The 24,393-nt window shown below is 38.0% G+C and overlaps 1 protein-coding gene across 3 annotated transcripts in view; it reads left to right on the forward strand.

Annotated features, from left to right (window-relative positions):
- KCNIP4 (potassium voltage-gated channel interacting protein 4) overlaps positions 1 to 24,393 on the forward strand; it is a 1,248,962-nt gene that overhangs the window by 1,193,863 nt on the left and 30,706 nt on the right. For 2 of the 3 annotated variants that reach the window (XM_024119502.1, XM_028492099.1), the window contains one exon: positions 23,375 to 23,444. In XM_024119502.1, the coding sequence (XP_023975270.1) occupies positions 23,375 to 23,444 (70 nt within the window). Of the gene's footprint in view, positions 1 to 1,836; positions 1,842 to 23,374; positions 23,445 to 24,393 lie in introns of all 3 variants that reach the window. The other variant, XM_024119504.1, reaches the window with a different exon arrangement.

The following is a 24,393-nucleotide window of genomic DNA, read 5'->3' on the forward strand; positions in this document are numbered from 1 at the left end:
TCATCCTAAATTTGACCACTCAAGTCAATAATAATAATATAACTACAGACTTAAAGAATATTATTTCCCATCACCACTTGTACAGCTGAAGAAGAAGAGAAGAGAATTTTAAACCTGACAATCTTGTATTTCTTCACTGATTTTTGTCTTTCATAGACGTGCATGGTTTAGTGGAACAAATTTGGGCTGAGAGTGATATTATGAGCATTTTATTCCTGCTCTGTCAAAATATGACCTTGAACAGATCATTTGGCATCCCTTGCCTCGGGTTGCTCAGATTAAAAATGAGACACTTGAGCACAATGAGCCTTTCTAACTCAAGCAAACTAATGTTCTGGGAATAATGATCAGTTATTTAGTTATCGAATTGCACAGGAATTAAGGATTCTATTTTGGGGTGACTAAAATAAAAATAATGAAACCATTTAAGAGAGAGACCTTTGTACTGTTTTACGACACTAGTGTTTGAATGTGAGTTTTATCACCTACTAAATGTAAAGAGTGAAATGATAATTACTATGATAATGATGCCTTGGAGTGTCCCCTGATATGTACTACAGGGCACGGAACAAGAGCTGGACCTGTCTTTTTCACAGTTGTATTCCCCCAGTACCCAGCTCAGTGCCAGATAAATGGTAGGGACTCAAAAAAAGTGTTAATGAGATAGATCCTTTGTGGTTTCCAAATAATAGCACTCAGGCTCTTTTAATTAGCAGATAATGTAAGGAACTGAGGTATCTGAACTGCAAATATTACAGAATCTTATTGTCATAAAATCATCAATATTTACTCATATTGACATACTATATTTCTCTCTGCCTAATTCATGGTAGACCTAGAGCTTCTAGTTCAGTGTTCTACCACACTTCTCAAAGAAGTTCATCATATAATGTAATTATTAGGCCACAACAAGAAGTCAATTCAAATTGTTCACCTATTCATTTATATGTGCTTGGCTTACAGTAGGGGTTTAATAGAGATTTGTTGAATAGATTTGATTTGAATAAGAACAGCTGTGATATTGAAATTTCTTAAAATTTCAAGTGTTCTTATAGATTAATTTGTTTTGTTTCACTGTTTTGTTTTTGGTTTTGGGTTTTTTTGCATTGTCTTGTCATCCTGCTGGGTTTTGAAATAATTCTCTGAAACTAAAACCCTCTGTTAGTGAAAATAAAGTTCATAAAATAAACTAATATATCATTTCTTGTACCTGGGGTTAGAGATTGAAAGAATAACTAAGAAAAATCTGAACTCTCCCTCACTCATTTGATCATCTCCTGAAGCACCAAAACACACCAACAGGAGAAACAAGGGACTACATTTATCCCTTTGTAACCATCCTACAAAGAACAAAAAGCAGGGAGAAAATACCATTGTGGTATAGATTAGGATATTTTGGAGTATGTGTAATAAAAACTAATTCTAGGTAATTTTTTAAGACCATATTTTTTAGAGCAGTTTAAGGTTCACAACAAAATTGAAAGGAAGTTACAGAGATTCACCATATATCCCAACCCCACACATGCAGAGCCTCCTCCATTATCAGCATCACTCACAAGAATGGTACGTTTGTTCCCAAGGATGAACCTAAACTGACACATGGTAATCACTCAAAGTCCATTGTTTATTTTAGGGTTCACTTTGGCATTATACATTGTATGGGTTTGGTCTACTGTAGAATAACATATCCATCATTGTAATATCATATAGGGTGTTTTCACTGCCCTAAAAATTCTCTGTGCTCTGTCTATTAATCCAACCCCCACCTTCACCTCCAGCAATAGCTGATTGTATTACTGTCTCCATAGTTTTTGCCTTTTTCAAAATGTCATATAGTTCAAGTCATACAATATATAGCCTTCTCAGTTGGCTTCTTTCACTTAGTAATATGCATTTAAGATTCCTCCATGTCTTTTCATGGCTTGACAGATCATTTATTTTTAGCATTGAATGATATTCCATTGTCTGGATGTACCACAATTTATTTATCCATTCACCTACTGAAGAGTATCTTTGTTGCTTCCAAGTTTTGGCAGTTATGGATAAGGTATCTGTGTGCAGATTTTTGTGTGGATGTAACAATTCAACTCCTTCAGGTAAATGCCAAGAAGCACGATTGCTGGATGGTATGGTAAGAGTATGTTTACTTTTGTCTTCCAAAATGACTGTACCATTTTGCATTCTCACTAGCAGTGAATGAGCATTGTTATTGTTCCACCAGCATTTGGTGTTGTCAGTGCTCCATTGTGTTCATATTAATAGGTATGTAGTGATATCTCATTGCCATTTTAATTTGCATTTCCCTGGTGACACATAATGTAAGCCCTTTTTCATCTGTTTATTTGCCATCTGTATATCTTCTTTGATGAAGTGTCTGTTGAGGTCTTTGGCCCATTTTTTAATCAGATTGTTTTTTTATTGTTGAGCTTTAAGGATTTTTTTTTTTTTGTATATTTTAGGTAACAGTTCTTTTACAGATGTTTTTCATCTGTTTATTTGCCATCTGTATATCTTCTTTGATGAAGTGTCTGTTGAGGTCTTTGGCCCATTTTTTAATCAGATTTTTTTTTATTGTTGAGCTTTAAGGATTTTTTTTTTTTTGTATATTTTAGGTAACAGTTCTTTTATAGATGTAACTTTTGCAATTTTTTCTCCCAGTCTTTGGATTGTCTTCTAGTTCTTTTGACATTGTCTTTTGCAGAAGTTTTTAATTTTAATGAGGTCCAGCTTACCAAATATTTATTGTATGGATCATGTCTTTGGCATTGTATCTAAAAAGACATCACCACACCCAAGATCATCTATGGGTTTTTGCCTATGGTTTTCTGGGAGTTTTACACTTTTGTGTTTCACTTTTGGGACTATGATCCATTTTGAGTTAGTTTTTGTGAGAGTGTAAGATCTGTGTCTAGATTCTTTTTTTTTTTTTTTTTTACATATGTGTGTCCAGCTTTTACAGTACCATTTGTTAAAGTGATTATATCTGCTCCAGTGTATTGCCTTTAAGATCTGTGTCTATTTTTTTTTTTTTTTTTTTTTTTTTACATATGTGTGTCCAGCTTTTACAGTACCATTTGTTAAAGTGACTATATCTGCTCCAGTGTATTGCCTTTGCTCCTGTCAAAGATCAGTTGATTCTATTTATGTGGGTGTATTTTGGGGCTCACTATTATGTTCCATTGGTCTATTTGTCTATTCTTTCACCAATACAGCCCTGTTTTGATTACTGTAGCTCCATACTAAGTCTTGAGGTAGGGTGGCATCAGTCTTCTAACTTTGTTCTTTTCCTTCCTGTTGGCTATTCTGGGTCCTTTTCCTTCCTATATAAACTTTAGAATCAGTTTGTCAATATTCATAAAATAACTTTGCTGGGATTTTGATTGGGATTGCTTTCAATCTATGGGTACAGGTGGCAAGAACTGACATCTTGACAATATTGAATTTTCCTTTCCATGAACAAGGAATGTTTCTCCATTTGTTTAGTTATTCTTTGATTTCATTCATCAGAGTTTTATATTTTTCCTCATTTAGAACTTGTACATATTTTGCTAGATTTATACCTAAATATTTCATTTTGGGGGTGCCAATGTAAATGATATCATGTTTTTAATTTCAATTTTCACTTTTTCATCGTTGGTATATAGAAAAGCAATTGACTTTTGTATATTAATCTTGCATCCTGCAACCTTGGAACTAATTGCTTACTAGTTCCAGGAATTTTTTGGTTGATTCTTTCAGTTTTTGTACATAGATGACCATGTCATCTAAGAACAAAGATAGTTTTATGCCTTCCTTTCCACTCTGTGTTTCCTTTTCTTGCCTTATTGAACAATTTCTCATCCTTATGGCACAATTCAAAGTATCTTAAATTAAAATTTTAGAAGTTTTATTGGCTCACGTAACTGGGATAGAGAAATAATTAGAGCATCAGGCACAGCTGGATCAGGGCTCTAATAATATCATTAGGATTCTGTCTCTTTTCTGTTCTCTCTTCGTCAGTCCTGATAGCTCTAGCAAGGAAGGATCTGGCTTTAGTCACATGACATACCTGAACTAATCACTGTGACCTGGGAGATGGAGAACTGTTCTTAGATAAGCTTGCAACAATGAACTAGCCCTGTGGCCAGGGAATATGGTATGTACTGAGACTGAGAGCCCCACCAGTATCATGTGTTATGGGGGATTGACACTTCCTAAAGCAAGGAAGAGAGGAGAATAAAACAGAGCCACAGGAAGCTAAAGTCGGTGTATCTCATGCTGTCACTTTCAGAATCACTATATCATACTCATTTAAGACTTTGATCCCTGGATTTAAAATCTTCTTGATTCACTGGCCTGCAAGCAATATCCACGAAGCTGACCTAACAGGCACCCACCTGACCTAACAGGCACCCACCTGACCTAACAGGCACCCACCTCCGATGTTTTTTGACTTTTTAAATGCCATTATTTTCTTCTCCACTCAACTTTTCACTTTGATGGGCATAACTTGAACCTTATCTTTACCTGACAATGTGCAACTCCTGAAGTCTTCAATTAGTTTCACCTTTTTGACCACAACTTTCCATCTGTTCAATTGTCTTGGGTCCTATCTCCTACTACATCCTGCTCATTGACTTTACAAACCAGAGCTTTATTACCACCAGCCCTTCCTTTGTCTCCCCAGTTTCATATTCCTCTGGACTCGTGTAGCTTGGATCACTCAATACACCTCTTGAGCATCCCTAACTCCCTTACTCTTGTTGTATGATCATACTTGTATCAATTTCCTAGGGCTGCTGTAACAAAATACCACAAAATGGGTGGCTAACAACAGACATTTTTCTCTCACAGTCTGAGGCCAGCAGTTTGAAATGAGTAACACTGAGCCAAAATCGTGGTGTTGGCAGGGCTATGCTCTCTCCAGAGGCTCTGGGAGAAGATATAATGCTTACCTCTTCCAGTTTCTGGTGGGTGCCAGCATACCTTGGCTTGGGACTGTATCACCCGATTTTTAAGACCAGCATCTTCAAAGTTCTCTCAGCTTCATCTTCACATTGCCGCCTCCTCTACATGTCTGTCAAATCTCTCTGCCTCTCTTTTACACGGACACTTGTAATGGCATTTAGGGCCCACCTGGATAATCCAGGATAATCTCTCTATCTCAAGATCCTTAAATTAACCACACCTGCAGAATATAAGGTAATATTCACAGTTTCCAGGGATTAGGGTGTGAATGTCTTTGAGGGGATGGGCATTTTTTGCCTATCACAATACCCACGTGGCAAAAATCCAACTCAGCCAATAGTCTTCTCTCTTCACTCTTCTACTACTTGCCTAACAGTCACTATTTATTTACAATGTTCACACACAAGTTGACAGTCTCATTACTTTTCCATGATCAAATATCTCTTCCTCTACCCTTAACTTCAGGTAGAACTATACATCCTGCAAAGCTCTCCTGATTCCATCAATAAATGCATATGCAGAGACATCTTTGCTCCCACAGAGAGTTATGAACAGAGGGATTTTGTCTGTCTTCATCAATCGCCACCACATCCTCAATTCCTAGATCAAGGTCTAAAGCGTAGTTGGCACTTGATTCAGATTAATTTACTGATTTATTCTTTCCAGTATAAAAGAAAAGGTTGTTCAGTTTCCCCTGTGTTCTTAATCCCATTCCTTCTGACATCTTGCTCCCTCTTTACCTATATCTGTAATTTCTCCCCATCCTCTCTCTCCTGGCTTCTTCCCTATATCCTCTAAACCTATTCAAGTCTCTTTCACCCTTCAAAAATGCAAAAGATTTCTGGAATATTTTCAGAAGATTGTATAGGGACCAAACAATTCAAGACTCCTCATCTCCCAACAAAAATAACAAAAACAGAGAAAACATGAGGCAAAGCCACCATAACTAACTCCAAACATTAATCTCTTTCTGGGAAGCACTAAGATTAACAGCGGATGAACCAGAGAATGAAAATATCTGTGAAATACTGAGGAAAACATGCATTGTTTTTCCTTCAGTATGTGGCAAGAACATAAAGCCTGTAGCTTTATGCCTCACTAAAGAGAGTACAAATTATCACAAATTTATATAGCATGAATTTTGAAGAGGATCTCTTGCTGATGGGAATAATGCCTTCACCATACTTACAAATAAATGTCTTGAATATCTATGAGCTCTAAAAATGAAAAAATGCAGATACAAATGAAGAGTAAAAGTAGTAGAGTTTTGTGATTTGATGGTTCTTTTCTATGCCTGGAATATTTTTGAGAAGTCACGATTTTTATGTGTTAAATAAATAAATAAATATGCACTATATAATATATTAAAGCAGGTAAGCAGAGAAGAATAAGAGTTAGAGTACTTCGGTTTTAGGGTAAACATATCCACACAGGCATTAGCTACATCTAATAGCTTGCCAGTCTTCTAACCCTCCAGTGCCTCAGATGCTAATGTCTCGGATAATATCATGGAGGCCTTATTAGCCCTTTCAACAATATAGAGATCCAGCCTAATCAACTGCACCATGTACAGGTATGCACTGTAGAAATTAGCATCTTCATTATTATTCATCATTAGCTAAAGCAAAGAAAGATGCAGAAGTAACGCCTACTTACAAATTATATAATCCTGAGTTATTTACATTGTAATCCACAGTAATGTGAATTTATTCTGTGTGTTTGATTTTTTTCTGTATTGGGAGATGGGAGCAAGAGATTTCATGTCTCAGCTATGCTGAAACTCTTGTTCAGCTGAAATAAATTTACACAATGCAAAGAACCTAATAGCTGATCAGTGGAAAGATTGATCAAGGCAAGGGCAAGACCATGTCTCTTTTTCCCCTTCTGTTTGTTCAGCTTGCAGCAAAGAGCCTGGTACAGAGTAGATGCTAAATAATTATGTGTTGAAAAAATACTATATCAGAGTTAGAAATTCAGTCCTGGTAGGACAAAAAGAAAACGGCCATATTGATTATGTATAATATGATTGGGACTTTTGCTGGGCACTTTATGTAAACTATGTTAATTCTCTCCAGAGCCCTGTAAAGCACGTATATTATCCCCATCATGTGACTGGTAAAGACCTAGATGCTTAACCCATCTAGCAGGCCTTGAACTAACTTTTTCTGAGACTTATCACTTCTGGCACACTTGTCATCACTTTAGTCCTTGAACAAATCCCAGGCTATGTACGCACCCTTGGCTTCTACCCCGGCTCTTGCTAACCTCTACTCATCCTTCAGGTCTCTGTGTGAAAGTCATTTAAGTGGGACTTCCTCAGGTAGGTCTCCTGTACTTCCTTTGTAGAATTTATCACAACCCTAAATGATTATCTGTGCAGCTCTTTGTTTTATGTGTACCTTCTCTGATAAGCCTCTCAGCTCCCCATGGGGGGGCTTCATCTGTCTTGTTGATTATTTTATCCCCAGCACTTATTACACTCTCTGACATATACTATATTTTCAAAAATATGTGATGAATAAATGAATGATGGGAAAACTCAGGATCACAGAAGTTAAGTAATTTATTCAAAGTCCCACAACTAGTAAGTGATCTGAGTGGATTTTAAGCCAGGGACATCAAATTCCAATAGCTCCTAGAGCAACTAAGAAAATGGAAGATTGGTTGGGGATTATAAAAAACCCTTTGAGATGAATAAGCAGATGGCGTTTAATAAAGATAAATTTAATATCCTTGATAAAGTGAAAAAAACAACAAAACCTAAAAAGATTCATAATGAATATCCCCACCATTATAGAAATAATCCCTGTCATAGTTAATGCCAAGTATCACACTAAACACTATATATGGGTTATCTTTTTTTAAGCCTTATAATAACCCCAAGATAGGTATTATCATTATTTCTGTTTTACGGAGGATTTAAAACTTTCCCCAATAAATAACCAAACAAGCAGAGCCCACATGCACTTAAAAGCAAATTTATAAGATTTTCAGACTCAAACTTTAGAATTTTCGTGGCTGTCTTGTTTGTTTACTTGTTTCCTTAGACGTACAACCTACAGATTTTTGGTGACTAAAATTAAGGGCCGCCCAACTGCCTAAAAAGAGATTGCAGTTTTAGGCTGACTTACTCCAACTATAATATCCAGAAAGGAGACAGTCTCTGGGTCCCTTTTCCTGAAATAGTTAATTTTGTTTCTACCTAATTTGGGAACAAGAGCTCTCCTGCCACGTTTCATAAAGAGAAAATATCTTTCCGGAGAGAAATCTACTCCAACTTGCCCCAAGCTTAGGGAAAGAACTGCCGAAGTGTATGAACTAGAAATGGAATTTCTAGCGACCGTGGAGGACACTGCTGCCCCCTTGTGCCTCAACACTGTAATGAAACACTCGGAGAATGAGGCCGCGCATCCCGCGGGTCCCCCGAGCTCCAGAGGGCCATGTGATGTGCTCTACGACTGACAGTAAGCAGGCCGAGGTCTCTGGGGCCACTCCGCCGCCTTGGGAGCCTCGAAACAGTACGGGTCGAGACACACTGTCCTCTTAGGCAGCTTTTGTGACCCTGGCTAATTGCCCCCCCCTTTTTTTAATTTTTTATTTTATTTTGAAGTATCGTTGATTAACAATGTCGTGTTGGTTTCGGGTGTACAGCAAAGTGATTCAGTTATACATACACATGTATCTATTCGTTTTCAAATTCTTTTTCCATTTAGGTTATTACAGAATATTGAGCAGAGATCCCTGTGCTAGGACAAGGACAAGGATAGTAGGCCCTTGTTGGTATCTATTTTAAAGATAGCAGTGTGTGTGTGTCAGTCCCAAACTCCCAATCTATCTTCCCCCCAGGGGGTCACCCTCCCCCCCGGTGACCATGAATTTTTTCTCTAAGTCTGTGAGCCTGTTTCTGTTTTGTAAATAAGTTCATTTGTATCATTTTTTTTAGATTCCGCATACAAGCAATATCATGATATTTGTCTTTCTCTGTCTGACTTACTTCACTTAGTATGATAATCTCCAGGTCCATCCATGTTGCTGAAAATGGCATTATTTCATTCTTTTTTATGGCTGAGTAGTATTCCATTATATATATGTACCACATCTTCTTTATCCATTAATCTGTCAATGGACATTTACCTTGCTTCCATGTCTGGCTATTGTTGTCCCCTTTAGAGAAGAACCTCTGAAGAATCACCAGAAGGCAGTGGGTAAAAACTTCTCTAGTATTTGCAACAAAGGGAACTTAATTAAAGAGAATAAACATTCCTTTGACTTACAGCTAAGCTTCAGAGACTCAGGGCTGCTCCTGAAATTGTAATTTGATGAGAGGCAACTATGTGAGAGAGGGACAGAGCATTCCTTTCTCAGAACTGATAATAAGAAAGTAGAGGTAAATAAATCTGTAATAAAATGTGTTTAGAGCTGGATTGACCAAGTCTTCCCCCTCCCTCATGAAAGCCAATGACCAGAGGACTTGAACTGCTGCCCTACATCTCCTCACCTGTGACATTTGAATTCGTTTATGAAAAGCAGTTTGATTTTTCATGCTGCTTTGCCCCCATGAGTTTTAATATGGTATGTATTTGTGTGAATATTTGAATAATACCCTTCTCCCTGATGGACTGTAAACTCCAAATGGATGGGGACTGTGCTTGGTGGTTTAGGAATATTTGTTGAATCATCGATTAATGATTTTTTGGTGAATTAATGGCGATGAAAAATATTGGGATAATTAGTTCTCTATTCGTTTATTTTTCTTTTCTATAGTTACACTTGCTTTTCACAGAGGCAGGTTTGTAAGGTATAAAGGCTTTATAGTCAAACTCAGGTTCAGATCTCTCCTACTGCCTAATATCTGTCTGATCTTGGGGAAGTTTCTTAAACTCCTCTGAGCTCATTTGTTATATACCATGTGAGAAAATATCTACCTCCTCTACTTGTTATGAGGATTTAATGATAACATGTATCTCCTACACCATGAGGCTCAGTGCCCAGCAGACCACAGGTGAACATTAAACATTACTTCTGTTAATCCTCCAACCTCTACACTCCTTCACAGCTTCTTTGGATATACCTTAGAATGGATTTTTCAAATATCTGGACCTAGACAAATCAAATCAACCCCATACACACACATATCACTGTAATCTCTAGCTTATTCTTCTGGGTCTGGTAGAACTTCCACTAAATTTGTCAGCAACCAATAAAGAGAACTCATTTTCATTTCCCCGTTCTGTAGAGAGATGCAATAAAATGACAAAAGGTTATTGCTTATGTTAAAGTGTCTTTGACTGCAAAGAACTGAAAACCAATAAATAAAAACAGCTTACAGAATGAGGAAAATGTATATTCTCACATAAAAGTCAAGAGACAACAGATACAATGAAGTCATCAAAGAGCCAGAATGCAGCCAATTGGGTAGGAGGGGAAAATTAGACTGAAAGAGTATACGGTTATTGCAAAGCTCCAGAAAATAGATTCTTACAACTGTGTTTATGTCTGTACATGTACATGAATATCATCTTAGTGTTTTATTCTTTCTGATTGAAAAATTACATGATTTTTTAAGTAGATTTTTTTGTTGAGTTTTTTTTTTCAATATCTTTAGGCTGATGGCATGCCAATTTGAAAGTGATCTAATCAATTCATAAAATCTGCATAATGACCTTGGTGATATAGAGCAGAAATAAATAAGGACAGGGCACACCTCAGCCTATGGAATATTGTTCATAGCGTTCATTAAAAAAATATTCAGTTTTGCAGTCTCACCTGGTCCTGTACACGACTGAGCACAGCCTTGACAGGATATATTCCTTCCAAATCTGGTTAAACTAGGACTGCAAGTAGTATAGTTGCTAGTTGTGGTGAAAATAGTACAGTATTTGTACAAGTCTGAAGAGTTTCTATTGTTTGATATACTGTAAATGTAACTAGAGAAAAGACTGTTAAACAGAAACTGCTATGAAAACCAAAGTCAGCCCATACTGAGATGAAGCAGGTGTGGTAGGCAGATAGCTAAGATGACCCACCCAAGACTCCTGTCTCCCGGTTATTCAGCTAAACATTAATCCAGGTATTGCTGTGGAGAAATTTTGCAGGTGTAATTGAAGTCCCAAATCAGTTGAACTTAAAATGGAGAGACCCTTATGAGTCTGATCTATTCACATGAGCCCTTTAAATGATAAGGGAAATGAGAGAATCAGTGGGTAAGAGGGACTCAATACACCTTTGCTGATTTGAAGATGGAGGAACTTATGTGAAAAGAATGCTGACAGAGGCCACTGGCTAATAGCCTGCAAGGTAACAGGGACCTCAGTCCTACAACCAAAAGGAACTGAATTCTGCCAAAGATCTGAATGAGCTTGGAAGAGGTTTACAAAGTCCAGGTGAGAACCAGAGTCAGCCAACGTTTTGTGTGTGAGCCCCTGAGTGGAGAACACAGCCAAGCCATGACAGACTCTTTCCCCACAGAACTGTGAGGTAATAAGCTTGTGTTGTTTTAAGTCACCAAGTTTGTGGTATTGTTGTACAGCAGTTGAAAACTGTACACAGACCTGCTCTCTGGGCACTTTTGTCTTTTTTTTCCTCAAACGGTTTTGAGTACCTGTAGAATTTAATCATGTTGTAAGCAACACAATGAGTCGAGCAATTGAACCCTCTTTTTGCATAAAGTTGGGAAAATCCTTTTTTGAATACTCTTTGAATCAAATAACTCTACATGTGTTCCAATAAAGGCTCAGGACTTGGGCCAGATCCTGGGAAGCCTTTTCCTGCAAAATATGGTCAATTTCATTTTGCAGAATCAACATAAGTGACTTGAAAAGAGAATGTTAAAAGAAATCAACATTTGTCTAATTCTTAGAATAGTACTAGGATCTTTATATACATAATGTCAGAGTTACCATTTCTTCACTATAAAATGCTGTTACTTTTCACATTTTATAGACTGAGACTCAGAATCCTGGGACATTTCAATGACTTCTTTGTTAGTACAGCTGAAACCGGAGCCTATTTTTTGGTGTTTTGGGTTTTTTGCTTTGGCTGTAAATCTCACGTACTATTTCCCTCTTCCACACAGTTAGAGAATAGAGCTGGAGATGAGGAGAAAATGTGCCTTGTACCTTATATTTCTCCTTCATCCTGGGTGACAGTGGGGCCTCGTGGAGCTGAGGATGTGCCTACATTTCCACACTCTAGCAGCTGAGTCGAATCTTGATTATCACCCAGCACTCATCTCTTTTCCAATATTAAGTAGGAAAGTCTTTCTCCCCCTTTTTTTTTCCAATCTGAAATTCATATTTAACCACTTGGCCTCATTTTGGCCCCAAGGAGTATATTCAGGGAATACAGAAGGTTCTTAATGCAAATTTTGGAAGCAGCAAAATATCTAACGTGTTGGTTGTATCCAGTTTTTTTATTTTTTTGATTTTTCATTATCTATTTTAATTTTCAGTTGTTTTATTTCCCTGTGATGTCAGTATTTCTTAGAGGTTATTTTACAAATGAGGAAGCAGACTAAGAGAGAATAAATTACTTGCTAAGAGTTCAAACACCTGGGAATATCGGAACAAAAATTTAAAGCTAGTTTTAGTTCTTAGTGATCAGGTTGTATGCTCTGAAAACTGAAGGGCTAATCTTATCATTCTGAAATGAGTTTTTAACAGTCCAAATGTTGAATATGGTAAGGTTTTAAAAATTTGTGTTGAACTAAGAAGTGTTTTCTCTTGACCCTGGTGGTCTCCCCTTAATTTCTGTGATTATATTTATGATAAGCAGTCATAAGGATTGGGAAGTGGAACCAAGATTTTGACCTCAAAAGTCCAGGGACAGAGATGTATTTAAGACAAAGTGGTGACCTTGAATAATACAGCACAAGGCGTCAAAAATTTTCCCTCAGCACAACTAGATAGAAGAGAACAGAAGAATTACAGAGAAAAAAAATTGTTTTGGAGTGCAAGGAGTTCTAAAAACTTGCACACAAGTTTTAAAGGAAACTGCCAGATCAAATTTATTTTCTAATTTCTTAAAAGCTGAGAATTGTTTCTTTATTTATCTACTCAAGATAAACATTTTTGATACTCTGTTGTGAACACTGCTGGGCTCCATAAAAAATCAGTCCCCGCCTTCAAGGTATTTACCAAGTCTAAAGGGAGAAGAGAAGTCCACAAACAGAATCTAGTGATAAGAGCAGTACAGTTCATGGCATTGCACCATGTAAATTTTGAAAATTCTCCTCCAACTGTAGAATACCAAGTCATCTTTAAATTGTCATGCTACTAGGAGAGTGACTTTCCAGAGCAACCCCAGTTTCAAATGAGGGAAGTGGAGAATGGAAATTTAATTTAAAAGAAACTATGCTTTTCCAACTGGATTACATATTAAACAGGGTGGAATAATATGTGAAGACAGTCATGCTTCCCAATGATATGTCTCTGAGAATGAAAGTCTCCATCCATCATCTTTATTGTATCAGTGAATTCACTTCATCTATCTTTCGAAAATCATCCTTGCTGGAGGTGGTGGGGTGTTTTGTTTTCACAATTTAATCAACTAAGTAATGGGAAATATTTTTTAAAATCTCAAAGGATAAAATGTTGTCTTGGCTATGAAATAATTATACTATAACTCAGCTTGATATGTTCACATCTTGAAAACTAAGAAAATAAAAGCCACTTTCTCAAATGTTAAATATATATAAACAATTATGATACATCTGTAGCATAAAACACAGTCAGACAAAAATACAACTTGTTTAAGAATCCTCCCATAAAGAGACTTTTTATCTGATCTGGGGGCACTCCAGACACCAGAATCTTAACTATAATAATTAGATGGAGTCCATGTGGTAATTTGAAAGTAGTTTTCAGTTATGACTTTGTAAAGTAGTAAGTAATTAATAAACAGTTGGATTCATACTCAAAATAAGAACTTAATAGCTTATGATTAAATTCACTTAAGTATAAACAAATATATACATTTATTACATAAACAGTTGAGTTCTCAGATGAATATGTCTTCGAGCATGCCACTCTCCCCAACTCTCAATGTGTTCACAAACCCAGAAACTCTCTGAACTTGTCCTTTGGGGGTTTGGGAGGTTTCATGGCATAAACATGGTTGATTAAATCATTAGCCATTGGTGATTGAATTCAATCTCCAGACCCTTTCCCCTTCCTGGAGGTCAGGGGGTGGGACTGAAAGTTCCAACGCTCTAATCACCTGGTTGGCTCCTCTGGCAACCAGCCCCCATCCTAGGGTGGGGTCCAAAAGTCACCTCATCTACATAACAAGAGATAACTTTATCTCTCTCATGGTTTTAGGAGCTCTGTGCTAGAAATGGGGACTCAGACCAAACATATATTTCTTATTATAAATCACAATATTACAGTGTCACTTCTACTTTCCATTCATTGGGCAGTTTGACACATGGTTCCAGCTAACCATTAAGGACCCATGAGATACAATCTTGCCGTGGGTTTGGAAGCAGGAAGAATTTGTTGATAAAAAACCCTAAAGACACACACCTGATCCTCTTCTTGTCTTGTCCAATTCATCAGGTTCCCTTTCGGTGTATCTCATGGGTTATTGCTGCACGTTCTTCGAAGTGTCCAAGATGCTTTCTGGTCTCTGCTTATGAACTCGTACCCAGCTCGCTTTAAGTGTGGTCTGTAACAATTGTACTGCTTAGGAAGGTAACTTCCTCTAAGATGGCCAACTTACCTGCCATCTATTTTTGCCAGAAGAATGGATGCTCTTATTTGGGGAGTGATGTGAGTCTCCCTCGTTTTCTTCTCTGGTCTGAGTGCCCAGTGTCCAGTCTTTGTGTTCTCTTTGTGTTCCCTTTTTGTTCGGCCCACAGTCTGCTGTGCTACTTATCAAAGAGGTGTCAGTCTACTTCCTTTGTCAGAAAGAATAACTGAAAAAACAGTCTCTGGATGAAACATGGATGTCATTACATTTCTGTGGGTAGAAACCTTAGGTTTTCAACTTAAGCACCTCACAACCATTGTCATGTATGCCTTCCTTGGCAACAGGAGTAGGTGTGAGAGTTGATGAAAAACATAGATGCTTAAAAGATGTGACATTTTAGATATCATAACAGGGTTCCCAAGGAGTTATTTATTTCACAAGGACTTTTACTTTTTCCCCATGATATTTTTGTACCATAATTGCTTTTTTTTTAATTCCTGAAGAGGTATCTCTAAATGTTTAATCATTGTTCTGAACCTGAGGAGATGGTATACACCAGAACAGAATCATTTATGGGAAGAGGAGATTTCAGCCAGTGGAGTGGACAAATATTAGCATGAAAATACATCTGATTTGCTTATCACTGTAACCATTTCTAGAGCATTCCACCAGAGTTCTGACAACTTTCAAGGAAATGCTGAAAGGCTTTCTTAAGAGGTAAAAGTATAGCAACTCACAATGCACCTCAGAAAATAATTTCTTTAGCAATTTCCTATGCATACATGGATCTCCCTTCAAAGCACCATTCCCAACACTTTTCATGGACAACTTTATTTCTAATGTACTCATCTAAGCATTAGTAGGGAAAACTTTTCCTTAAATTAATGAATAAAAAGTCTCCTGGGTTTCTACTGACATTTATTTCCAGTATGGTAGCCTTTATTCTTCTCAGCTGTCATTTACAACTGCAGTATTCCCCTGCCTTTGAGGGTAAACTCTGATGATATTAGAGCAGATTCAATTTATAAAACTAGAGGAGGAGGCATAACTCATATCTGTTTTATAGGCTCATTGCATTATATCAGACCAGTACTCTACTGGGTTCAACTGCTTTGATGAATACCATTTAACCCTGGTATAGCCATGTTGAGGTTACAGCGACTCTCTGTATAATGGAGTTCTGCTTACCAAATTCTAGATTATTAACATTATACTAACAGCTCATATTTAATGAGCAAATACAGTGCACAAAGAAGAGGGCTAAGATAATAACATAATGTGCGTTATCTTACTAATTCTCATAACACACCTCTGGTGTCAATAGTTATCCCCATGTTACAGAGGAGAACAATGGGACTTAGATGAAACAATTTGAAGCTATGCAGCTTTTAAGCAGAGGTTCAGTGCAGTCCTTCTACTTCACTCCAGAGCCCAGGAGCATAAGCATTTCACTAAATTATTCTAAATGCTTCCTGGCAGAATGATACTAGCTATTGTATGGACATGAGAGTGTTTGCAATGTCCACACATCAGCCTAGACATTAGGAAACACAGACACAAGGTAAGGCTCAGCAGCCCATCGTGTGGTTTATGGCAATTCCTGTAACCTCGACCTCAGTCTCCTTGTTTTTAAAATGAAGCCATTGGACTGGATTACAGGTGTTCCCCGCTTTTCAAAAGTTCTCTTTATGAAAGACCTATATTAGTACCTGATTTCCCTAATCAAAAGAAGTCTGAAGAGGATTTTTCACTTTTACATAAAAAGGCGAAAAGTGAAAATAACATTCAGCGTTCATTTTGCAGCTAACTGATATAGAGGCTGCACACCTCAAGCATAAAGGAACACCACCAAGCTCCTTCCCCAAGAAGAACTACACTCTGCATCTCAGCATCAAGCCTCCACAGTTGTTTTTTTTTTAATAGATCTTTATTGGAATATAATTGCTTCACAATACTGTGTCATTTTCTGTTGCACAACAAGCAAATCAGCCATATGCATACATATATCCCCATATCCCCTCCCTCTTGAGTCTCCCTCTCACTCCCTATCTCACCCTTCTAGATCGTTGCAAAGCACCGAGCCAATCTCCCTGTGCTATGCTGCTGCTTCCCACCAGCCAACTATTTTACATTCAGTAGTGTATATATGTCGATGCTTCCCTCACTTCGCCCCAGCTTCCCCCTCCCACCCCATGTCCTCAAGTCCATTCTCTATGTCTACCTCTTTATTCCTGCCCTGCAACTAGGTTCGTCAGTATTTTTTTTTTTTCGATTCCATATATATGTGTTAGCATACGGTATTTGTTTTTCTCTTTCTGACTTACTTGACTCTGTATGACAGACTCTAGGTCCATTTACCTCACCACAAATAACTCAATTTCATTTCTTTTTATGGCTGAGTAATATTCCACTGTCTGTCTGTGAGTATCTCTGCTTTATCTCAACTTATTTTGTGCACACCTTAGCAAGGTGTGTCCTAGGTAATTGCTTCTGTGTTTTCTGCCATTTCAGCTTACAGAAGGTTCGTAGGAGCACTCTACTTTTAGAGAGCAGGGGAAACCTGTATCTCAAAAGTTGCTTAAACACTCAAGTTTCCTGACTCTGTGATCAATAGACTAGGCTCTGCCATTTTCTAATTATGAGAACGTGGGTAGTTTCTCTCTAACAGTTTCCTCATGTAAAATGGAGGTAATGCTAGCATCTATCCATTCACATGAGAAAATCCATGTAAAGCATTTAACACAATGTATTAACTTATCATCATCATCATTATCATCATCACCATCATCATCATGCTAATTATTATAAAAATCTCTCTTGTATTAATATTGATATTAGTAGCAGCAAAGTAATCATAGAACATTTACAACTGATCTTGACACATTCTCATAACCCTACCTAAGAAGGATCATCAGAGAACACATCTACAAGGCCCCAAAAGGCAAGTGTCTCTTCACCACTTGACAAAAGTATGGCGGTTACGTGCTGAGAAAATCTCATTCCACATTCATTGCATCCTGATCATACCATTGCAGAGGGTTTAGAAGCACTAAAGGAAACTCACTGGTCATAACAGATACTTTTTTAAAAAAATTTTTTTCTTAATCAATATCCCCAGTTTGGGTTGAAAAGTCTTCCTTTCGCACATGGCTCTCTCCAACACAGCCATGATGGGTGACTTTGGAGGCAAACAATGTTGTGCACCAGAAGGCCACTTTTTCAGTCCTGATGGAGAAAAAGATGATAATCCAGAAGGCAAGGTAACATTGCCATGAATGGAGTCAGGGAGATTGATTCCACAAATCTTTAAATTCCATAAAAGCAAAAATAAAATTAAAAAAAATTCACTTCTGTATATTTGTTGCCCAGAACAGTGCTCGATGCACAGAAGGCACTATATAACTATTTGCTGAAAGAATAAACACATGTATGCCTCTGAAAACAATGTGATTCCAACAGGTTTCTTCATTTTAATCTCTGCAAGTTTCATTTTCCTCACCTCAGGGTTAGCGAAAATGTTAGAAGAGATGATGTACGTAAGAAGGCATTGAATGTACACTTATTAAACAGCTATGGTGATGTGGTCCAGCAGCTTGCCATCAAAGCATCCTTGTCTGCATGAAAAACTTGCACATCACTTTATCTCTTGGAGGGATCTGGACAAATGCCTTGATGTCCTCTGATAATTTTCAGAATGATGATTAGATTCATGAGGAAGGCAAATTACGGTTGCTTGTTCATGGGATTTGGTGAGTGTCAAATTACCACGTGACTCTGGTCAGCAGCCCCTCTCAATGTGAAACTTTCTCATAAACAAGTGGTGGTAGCACATATGGGTACAGCCTTTCTGGAAATCAGTGTGACTGCATTATGAAGAGCCTAACATAGTTTAAGCCCTTTGGTCTTGTGAGTCTCCTTCTGGGATTAGTCATAAAGAAAGAACCACAGGTGCAATCACAGATATATGCACTAGAATGTTAATTACATTATTATTCCTATGTAGTTCAAAAATATGCTGAAATCCCCTAAATATCCAACAATATGACAAGTGCAATGGACACATTATTATGCAGCCATTAATAATGATGACATGGAAAATGCTCAGGATATTTTGTTACAGTAAAAAAAAAGATGCAATACTATGTTCTCACATTATTCTAATTTTATTTGTACAGCATATTAATACATGTTTAGAAGACTACAATAGTTTCACAGTAGCATAATTAAGGGTAATTTTTATTTATTTTTTTCTATATACAACATATATTCATGAAACGATCACTTGCTAATAATCAGATGAAATGTCATTAGAAAATATAATATAGAAGCCATAAAGCTTACAGAAGGTTATAGTAATTTCTCAAAGTATATACGAGTGAAGTTTTCCTCACTCTCTCTAAATCTGGGAATTCTACTGCTTCTTGGGTTCTTCGTCTTAGAGTGAAGAAATCCTAATTAACAAATTCATACTTAGATATCTAGGCCTTACTGAACTTGTTTATTTGAAAATATCCTTTAAAAATGACTCCAGGGGAAATGAAAAGAATTTATATTGCTAAGTGATGTGATGATGGTTCTATTAAAGCATCAGTGGGAGAACTATTTCAGAGCACAGACATTTGGAGCATTTTCAAATAAGGCTCCGAGACAGACACTGCTAACAGTTCACCAAGTTCGTGTTCTTATCTTCTTCCTGGGCACATGAGCCTTCTCTTGTGGTTTGGGGTGGACATATTAAGTGATTTCTCACCAAAAAAAATAAGAGTGGAAAGGATATGTACCACCTTAAGACCTGGTCCATAAACACCTTTAATGCTCATTCTTCAGTGTCTTTTTCTCCTTCAGATGAAATGATCACATAGACGCCACATGCTGATGGCCAAGCTTTCATTAGCCTCTGTCCCTTAAGAACTCTGATCTGTTCCCCACCCCCCAAGACTGTTGGATAAGCAAGAAATATACTACATTCTTTTAAATTTATATATATTTAAGTTATATATTTGGGAGCATTTTTGTTACAGCAGCAAGAGTTAACCTAACACAGCCACATCTTTTATGGTATACACTTAGCTGTACGCAGGGCCTCGTCAAATTCATTCTTAATGGAGAGGTGGAGATACCTCTTTTGTGCAGAAATGACTCCACAAAACTGGTGAGGGAAGAGTTAGAGAATAGAACATTCATACCATTTTGTAAATCACTAGTCTTAAAACATCTGATTATTATTTTTTTACCTGAAGGTAGTAAAATGAATTGCTTTCCCATAAGAACTCTTTAGAATAAATAAAAGATCACCATTCTATGGATTGTTATTTTTGTGTGTTCTTTTATGTTGCTTCTGACCTTTCTTGTTCTATTTGGATGTAGGTCCATGAGGGCACAAATTTAACTTGTTTATTGTTGCTGCCTTGTTTCCCAGAAAAGTTCTTAGAATAATAAACATACAATATGCATGGGCTAAAGATGTAAGTTAATGTAATAAATATAAGATGGATAAAGACAAATTTACTTGATGAGACTTACCACCCTAAAACTTGACCAGGAGTTTTTATCTTTTTAATCTTTTTAAAATATTTTTATTTATTTATTTATTTTGGGGGCTGTCTTGGGTCTTAGTTGTGGCATCCAGGATCTTTCATTGCATGCGTGGGCTCTTTGTTGTGGCGCACGGGTTCCAGAGCACGCGGGCTCTGTAGTTGTAGCATGCAGGCTCTCTAGTTGAGGTGCGAGAGCTCAGTAGTTGTGGCGCGTGGGCTTAGTTGCTCTGCAGCATGTGGGATCTTAGTTCTCCAACCAGGGATCAAAACCACGTCCCCTGTAGTGGAAGGCAGATTCTTTACCACTGGACCACCAGGGAAGTCCCTGACCAGGAGTTTTTCGTTTGCAGAGAATGGATTTCATTTGACACAGACATGTGATTAAACATAAAACAAACACATATGAGACCATCAATTTCTGAATTTCTTTTCACATTATAAGATATATCTATCAAATACATCTAGAGATTAGAGACAGCTGACAAGTTTGCTGGCTGCAGGTGTCCGTTCATTTCCCATCTTTGTCTCTGGCTAGAATCATTTGAACTCCAAGGCAAGTTTCCAGCTTTGACCTTGCACAAATTCACCACCTGATGGCAGACAGCCATCTATTTATTCTCACCTTACTATCCCCAGCAGATGGCTCAGAGATAAATAGCCAATAAATCACAATTTCCATGCGTGAGAGGGTCCAACTACAAAGTGCTTATTTGCTTTTAAAACTGGTTCTGTTGCTGCCAACTAGACAGAGTCATTTAGTCAAAACTTTTGAGTGATGAGCTATCTACATGCCATCTTCTTTCCATTTGGAGTTGTAGCTGTTGATTGTTCATTTGCTTATGTATTAGTTAGGATTCGCCAGAGAAACAAAATCCAATAGATGTGTATATATACAGAAAGTAATTTGGCTCACATGATTGTGACGACTTAAAATCTGATGGAGGAGAGAGACAGACTGGAGACTCAGGAACTCAGGAAGGAATTGCAGTTCAAGTCCAAAGGCAGTCTGCTGTAGAACCAAGAAGAACCAATGTTGCATATTAGCTCCCAAGGCAATGTGCTGGAGAATTCTCTTTTGCTCTGGAGAGATTAGCATTTTGTTCTATTTAGGTCTTCGACTGATTGGGTGAGGCCCACCCATATTATGGAGGGTAATCTCTTTTACTCAAAATCCACCAACTTAAATGTAAACCTCATTCAAAAACACCCTACAGAAAGATCCAGAATAATGTTTGACCAAATAATTGGGCATTATGGCCCAGACAAGTTGACATGTAAAATTAACCATCATAATTTGCTTGCTTGCTTTTTTCCTAATTTGTTTTTGGCTGTCTTTTTTTGCTCCAATCCTCTTAGGTCCTTGGGGTCATTATTTCTACAGGGCTTATTTAATTCAAAACCTTGTGATGATCTGGAAAGTTCCAAGCTCACATTCCAGCTCTCCCACTGGCTAGCTGAGTGACAAGGCACTTTACCACATAGCCTAGTTCTTCCTCAGTGAATAGAGATTCTTAAGTCATAGGTTTATTATAATGATCAAATGGGAAAAATCCACACTGATGAGCTCTGTAAACACAAGTTCACATTGAAACTACTATTTGAAACTGTGTTTATATATCAAAGGTACTACCTTTCAAACCAACAAAGGAAAAAACAGAAAATTCCTCATGTGAAGCACATTATCGTTGTGAATAACTGGCTCATTGGAATAAAGAAAGATCAAGTTTATGCATGAAGGGACAATGATTTTAAGAGTTAAGAAAAGCTTTAAAGACCACAAATGATTTTTGAAGATCCCAGTAACAGTGTCAAATTTAAAGTATACAGAATATTCATGTCTAAAGGCAGGGAAATAAACACACCCCTGATTCTCCCCCAGTGGATCCTGGAAATGCCGGGTAGAATGGGGTCCTGTGAGAACTGAAGCAAGGGAGCTCAGGTAAGATGCACCTGTTCACAAGAAGCTACTCAGAAGAAATGGATAGAACTTATCACTTCCCCACTAACTTATTAACATCCCACATGTGGTTTGATGTTGGATTATTTTGTGATTGTCAGTCTCCACTGCTCAAGGAGTGTCTCCAGTTCAGAATCCTGACCAGATTGTTCTTGCAACTCCAAAGAGTGAAAGCGTTTTTGCGCTTACCTGGGTCTCAAGTCCACTTACTTAGTCCTCATTTCGGTATCAAGGCAGATCTTTTCTAACATTTTAGATTGCAGCTCCTTTTACAGAAAATGTCCAATCTCAGAGGGGTACCTTTACCCTCTGGTCCCACCAAGTCAGTAGTCCAACATTAGTGGAGTTCCCAAGGTCAATATCCTTTAGTTTTTTTTTTTTTTTTTTGGGACGCGGGGGTCTCACACTGTTGTGGCCTCTCCCGTTGCGGAGCACAGGCTCCGGACGCGCAGGCTCAGCGGCCATGGCTCACGGGCCCAGCCGCTCCGCAACATGTGGGATCTTCCCGGACCGGGGCACGAACCCGTGTCCCCTGCATCGGCAGGCGGACTCTCAACTACTGCGCCACCAGGGAAGCCCTCCTTTAGTCTTAAATAACTCCAACCATGGGACAAAGGTGGGAATTCATTATGTTCAGGCCTGTTTCTTTTCAAACCTTCCTCTCCAGAAATTCAACAGATCTTCAGGTCCTGCCTTACTCAGAGTTACTTATTACTAACAATGTTATCGTTCAGTCCTACGATCTGTTAACAGAAATTAGTAACTATTTCTGTTTGAGACTTGTTGGGCCACCTTATACCCAAAGGGAGCACATCATTTTCTCATTGAACTAAAGATTATGGGGGTCCAGCACATCTCCAGAGGATACAGCACCAAGATCCAGCAAAGACCACATCAGAAACATCTTGCAATGTCCTTGATATGTGAAAAACAAAGTAAATTTTTTCCTGCCTCGTTGATAATGTACATACGTGTTCTTAAAAACAGCAGTGTGTTTTTTTTAATGTGTCAGACCAGCTTTGATGCTGATACTATGCAAAGATTTTTACAACAGCAACTTTTCTTTCAGTCTGTGAGAACTGGAACAAAGAGAAGTTTATAGTGTGCTTCTTTTCTTTTTGTGATAATGGACGGATGGAGAACTTTCTTGGTGCAGCTTTGCACGGTAGACAGTTCTATTTCAAACGGGCAAAAAATCAGTTTTATGAACACTTTGCTCATATTGCTTCTCTACCACTCTCTCTAGGAATGCCCCAGCGGGGTTGTTAATGAAGACACCTTCAAAGAGATCTACTCTCAGTTCTTTCCACAGGGAGGTAAGTACAAATGTGGACCAGTGAATTCGACTCTCGGTTAGAATTACGCTTGCAATCTTGAGTTTGGTTTAATCTTTCATGGCATGACTCTACACTTTTCTTCTTTATGTCAGAGAATTAATACACAGTATGCAGTGCATATGATTCTCAATACATCATAAAAGGGAGCTACTTACAAATTATCAAATATCCTAGAGGTCACTCTTTAGCTTAGTGCAAGCAGGATTACTGTGTGCCTGATACCACCTCTCTCAAAGGCGCGGTGCTTTCTAACTGTGATGGGTAAGTCCTGGATATGCCACAAAGCTTTCACATGCAGTATACATCTCATTCTCTCAACTCTCAAGATTAGGACCAATGGAATTATCCTCAGTTTTCGGATCTGAAATCCAGGGCTTAGAGAAGCTAAATGTTTTGCTCAGAGTCACACATCCACTAAGTGGCAGATCTAGGTTAGAACCCAGATTTTTCTGTAACCTCATCTAATATTCTTTCTGCTCTTCCTCTGTCTTTCAGGAACTCTCCACTATCACCCCTACCCCTGCATCTAAGAGAATTAATACCACCCTAGACCTTATTTTAATTGGAAAGAAAACAAGGAACGCATAATGATAATACATACCTGTTAGAGATGAGTGAAGAGATATATTTGCCACTGGACCGTATAGTCTCTCCTTCAATCACTCAGCAGGATGCCCAGCTCAAACTTGTCCTGCAGCCTGCTCTGTGTCCAGCTGTGTATTAGGTGCTGGTGATGTAAGAGGGGTGAGATGTGGTACCTCCCCCAAAGGATGTTAGAGTCTAGAGTAGCAGATGGACAATGTCAACATGAAAAAATAAATGTGAGGATAGGGGTTAAAAATATAGTATCATAGGGCTTCCCTGGTGGCGCAGTGGTTGCGAGTCCGCCTGCCGATGCAGGGGACGCGGGTTCGTGTCCCGGTCCAGG

The sequence above is a fragment of the Physeter macrocephalus genome, chromosome 7 (assembly GCF_002837175.3).
Source record: "Physeter macrocephalus isolate SW-GA chromosome 7, ASM283717v5, whole genome shotgun sequence".
Lineage (NCBI taxonomy): Eukaryota > Metazoa > Chordata > Mammalia > Artiodactyla > Physeteridae > Physeter > Physeter macrocephalus.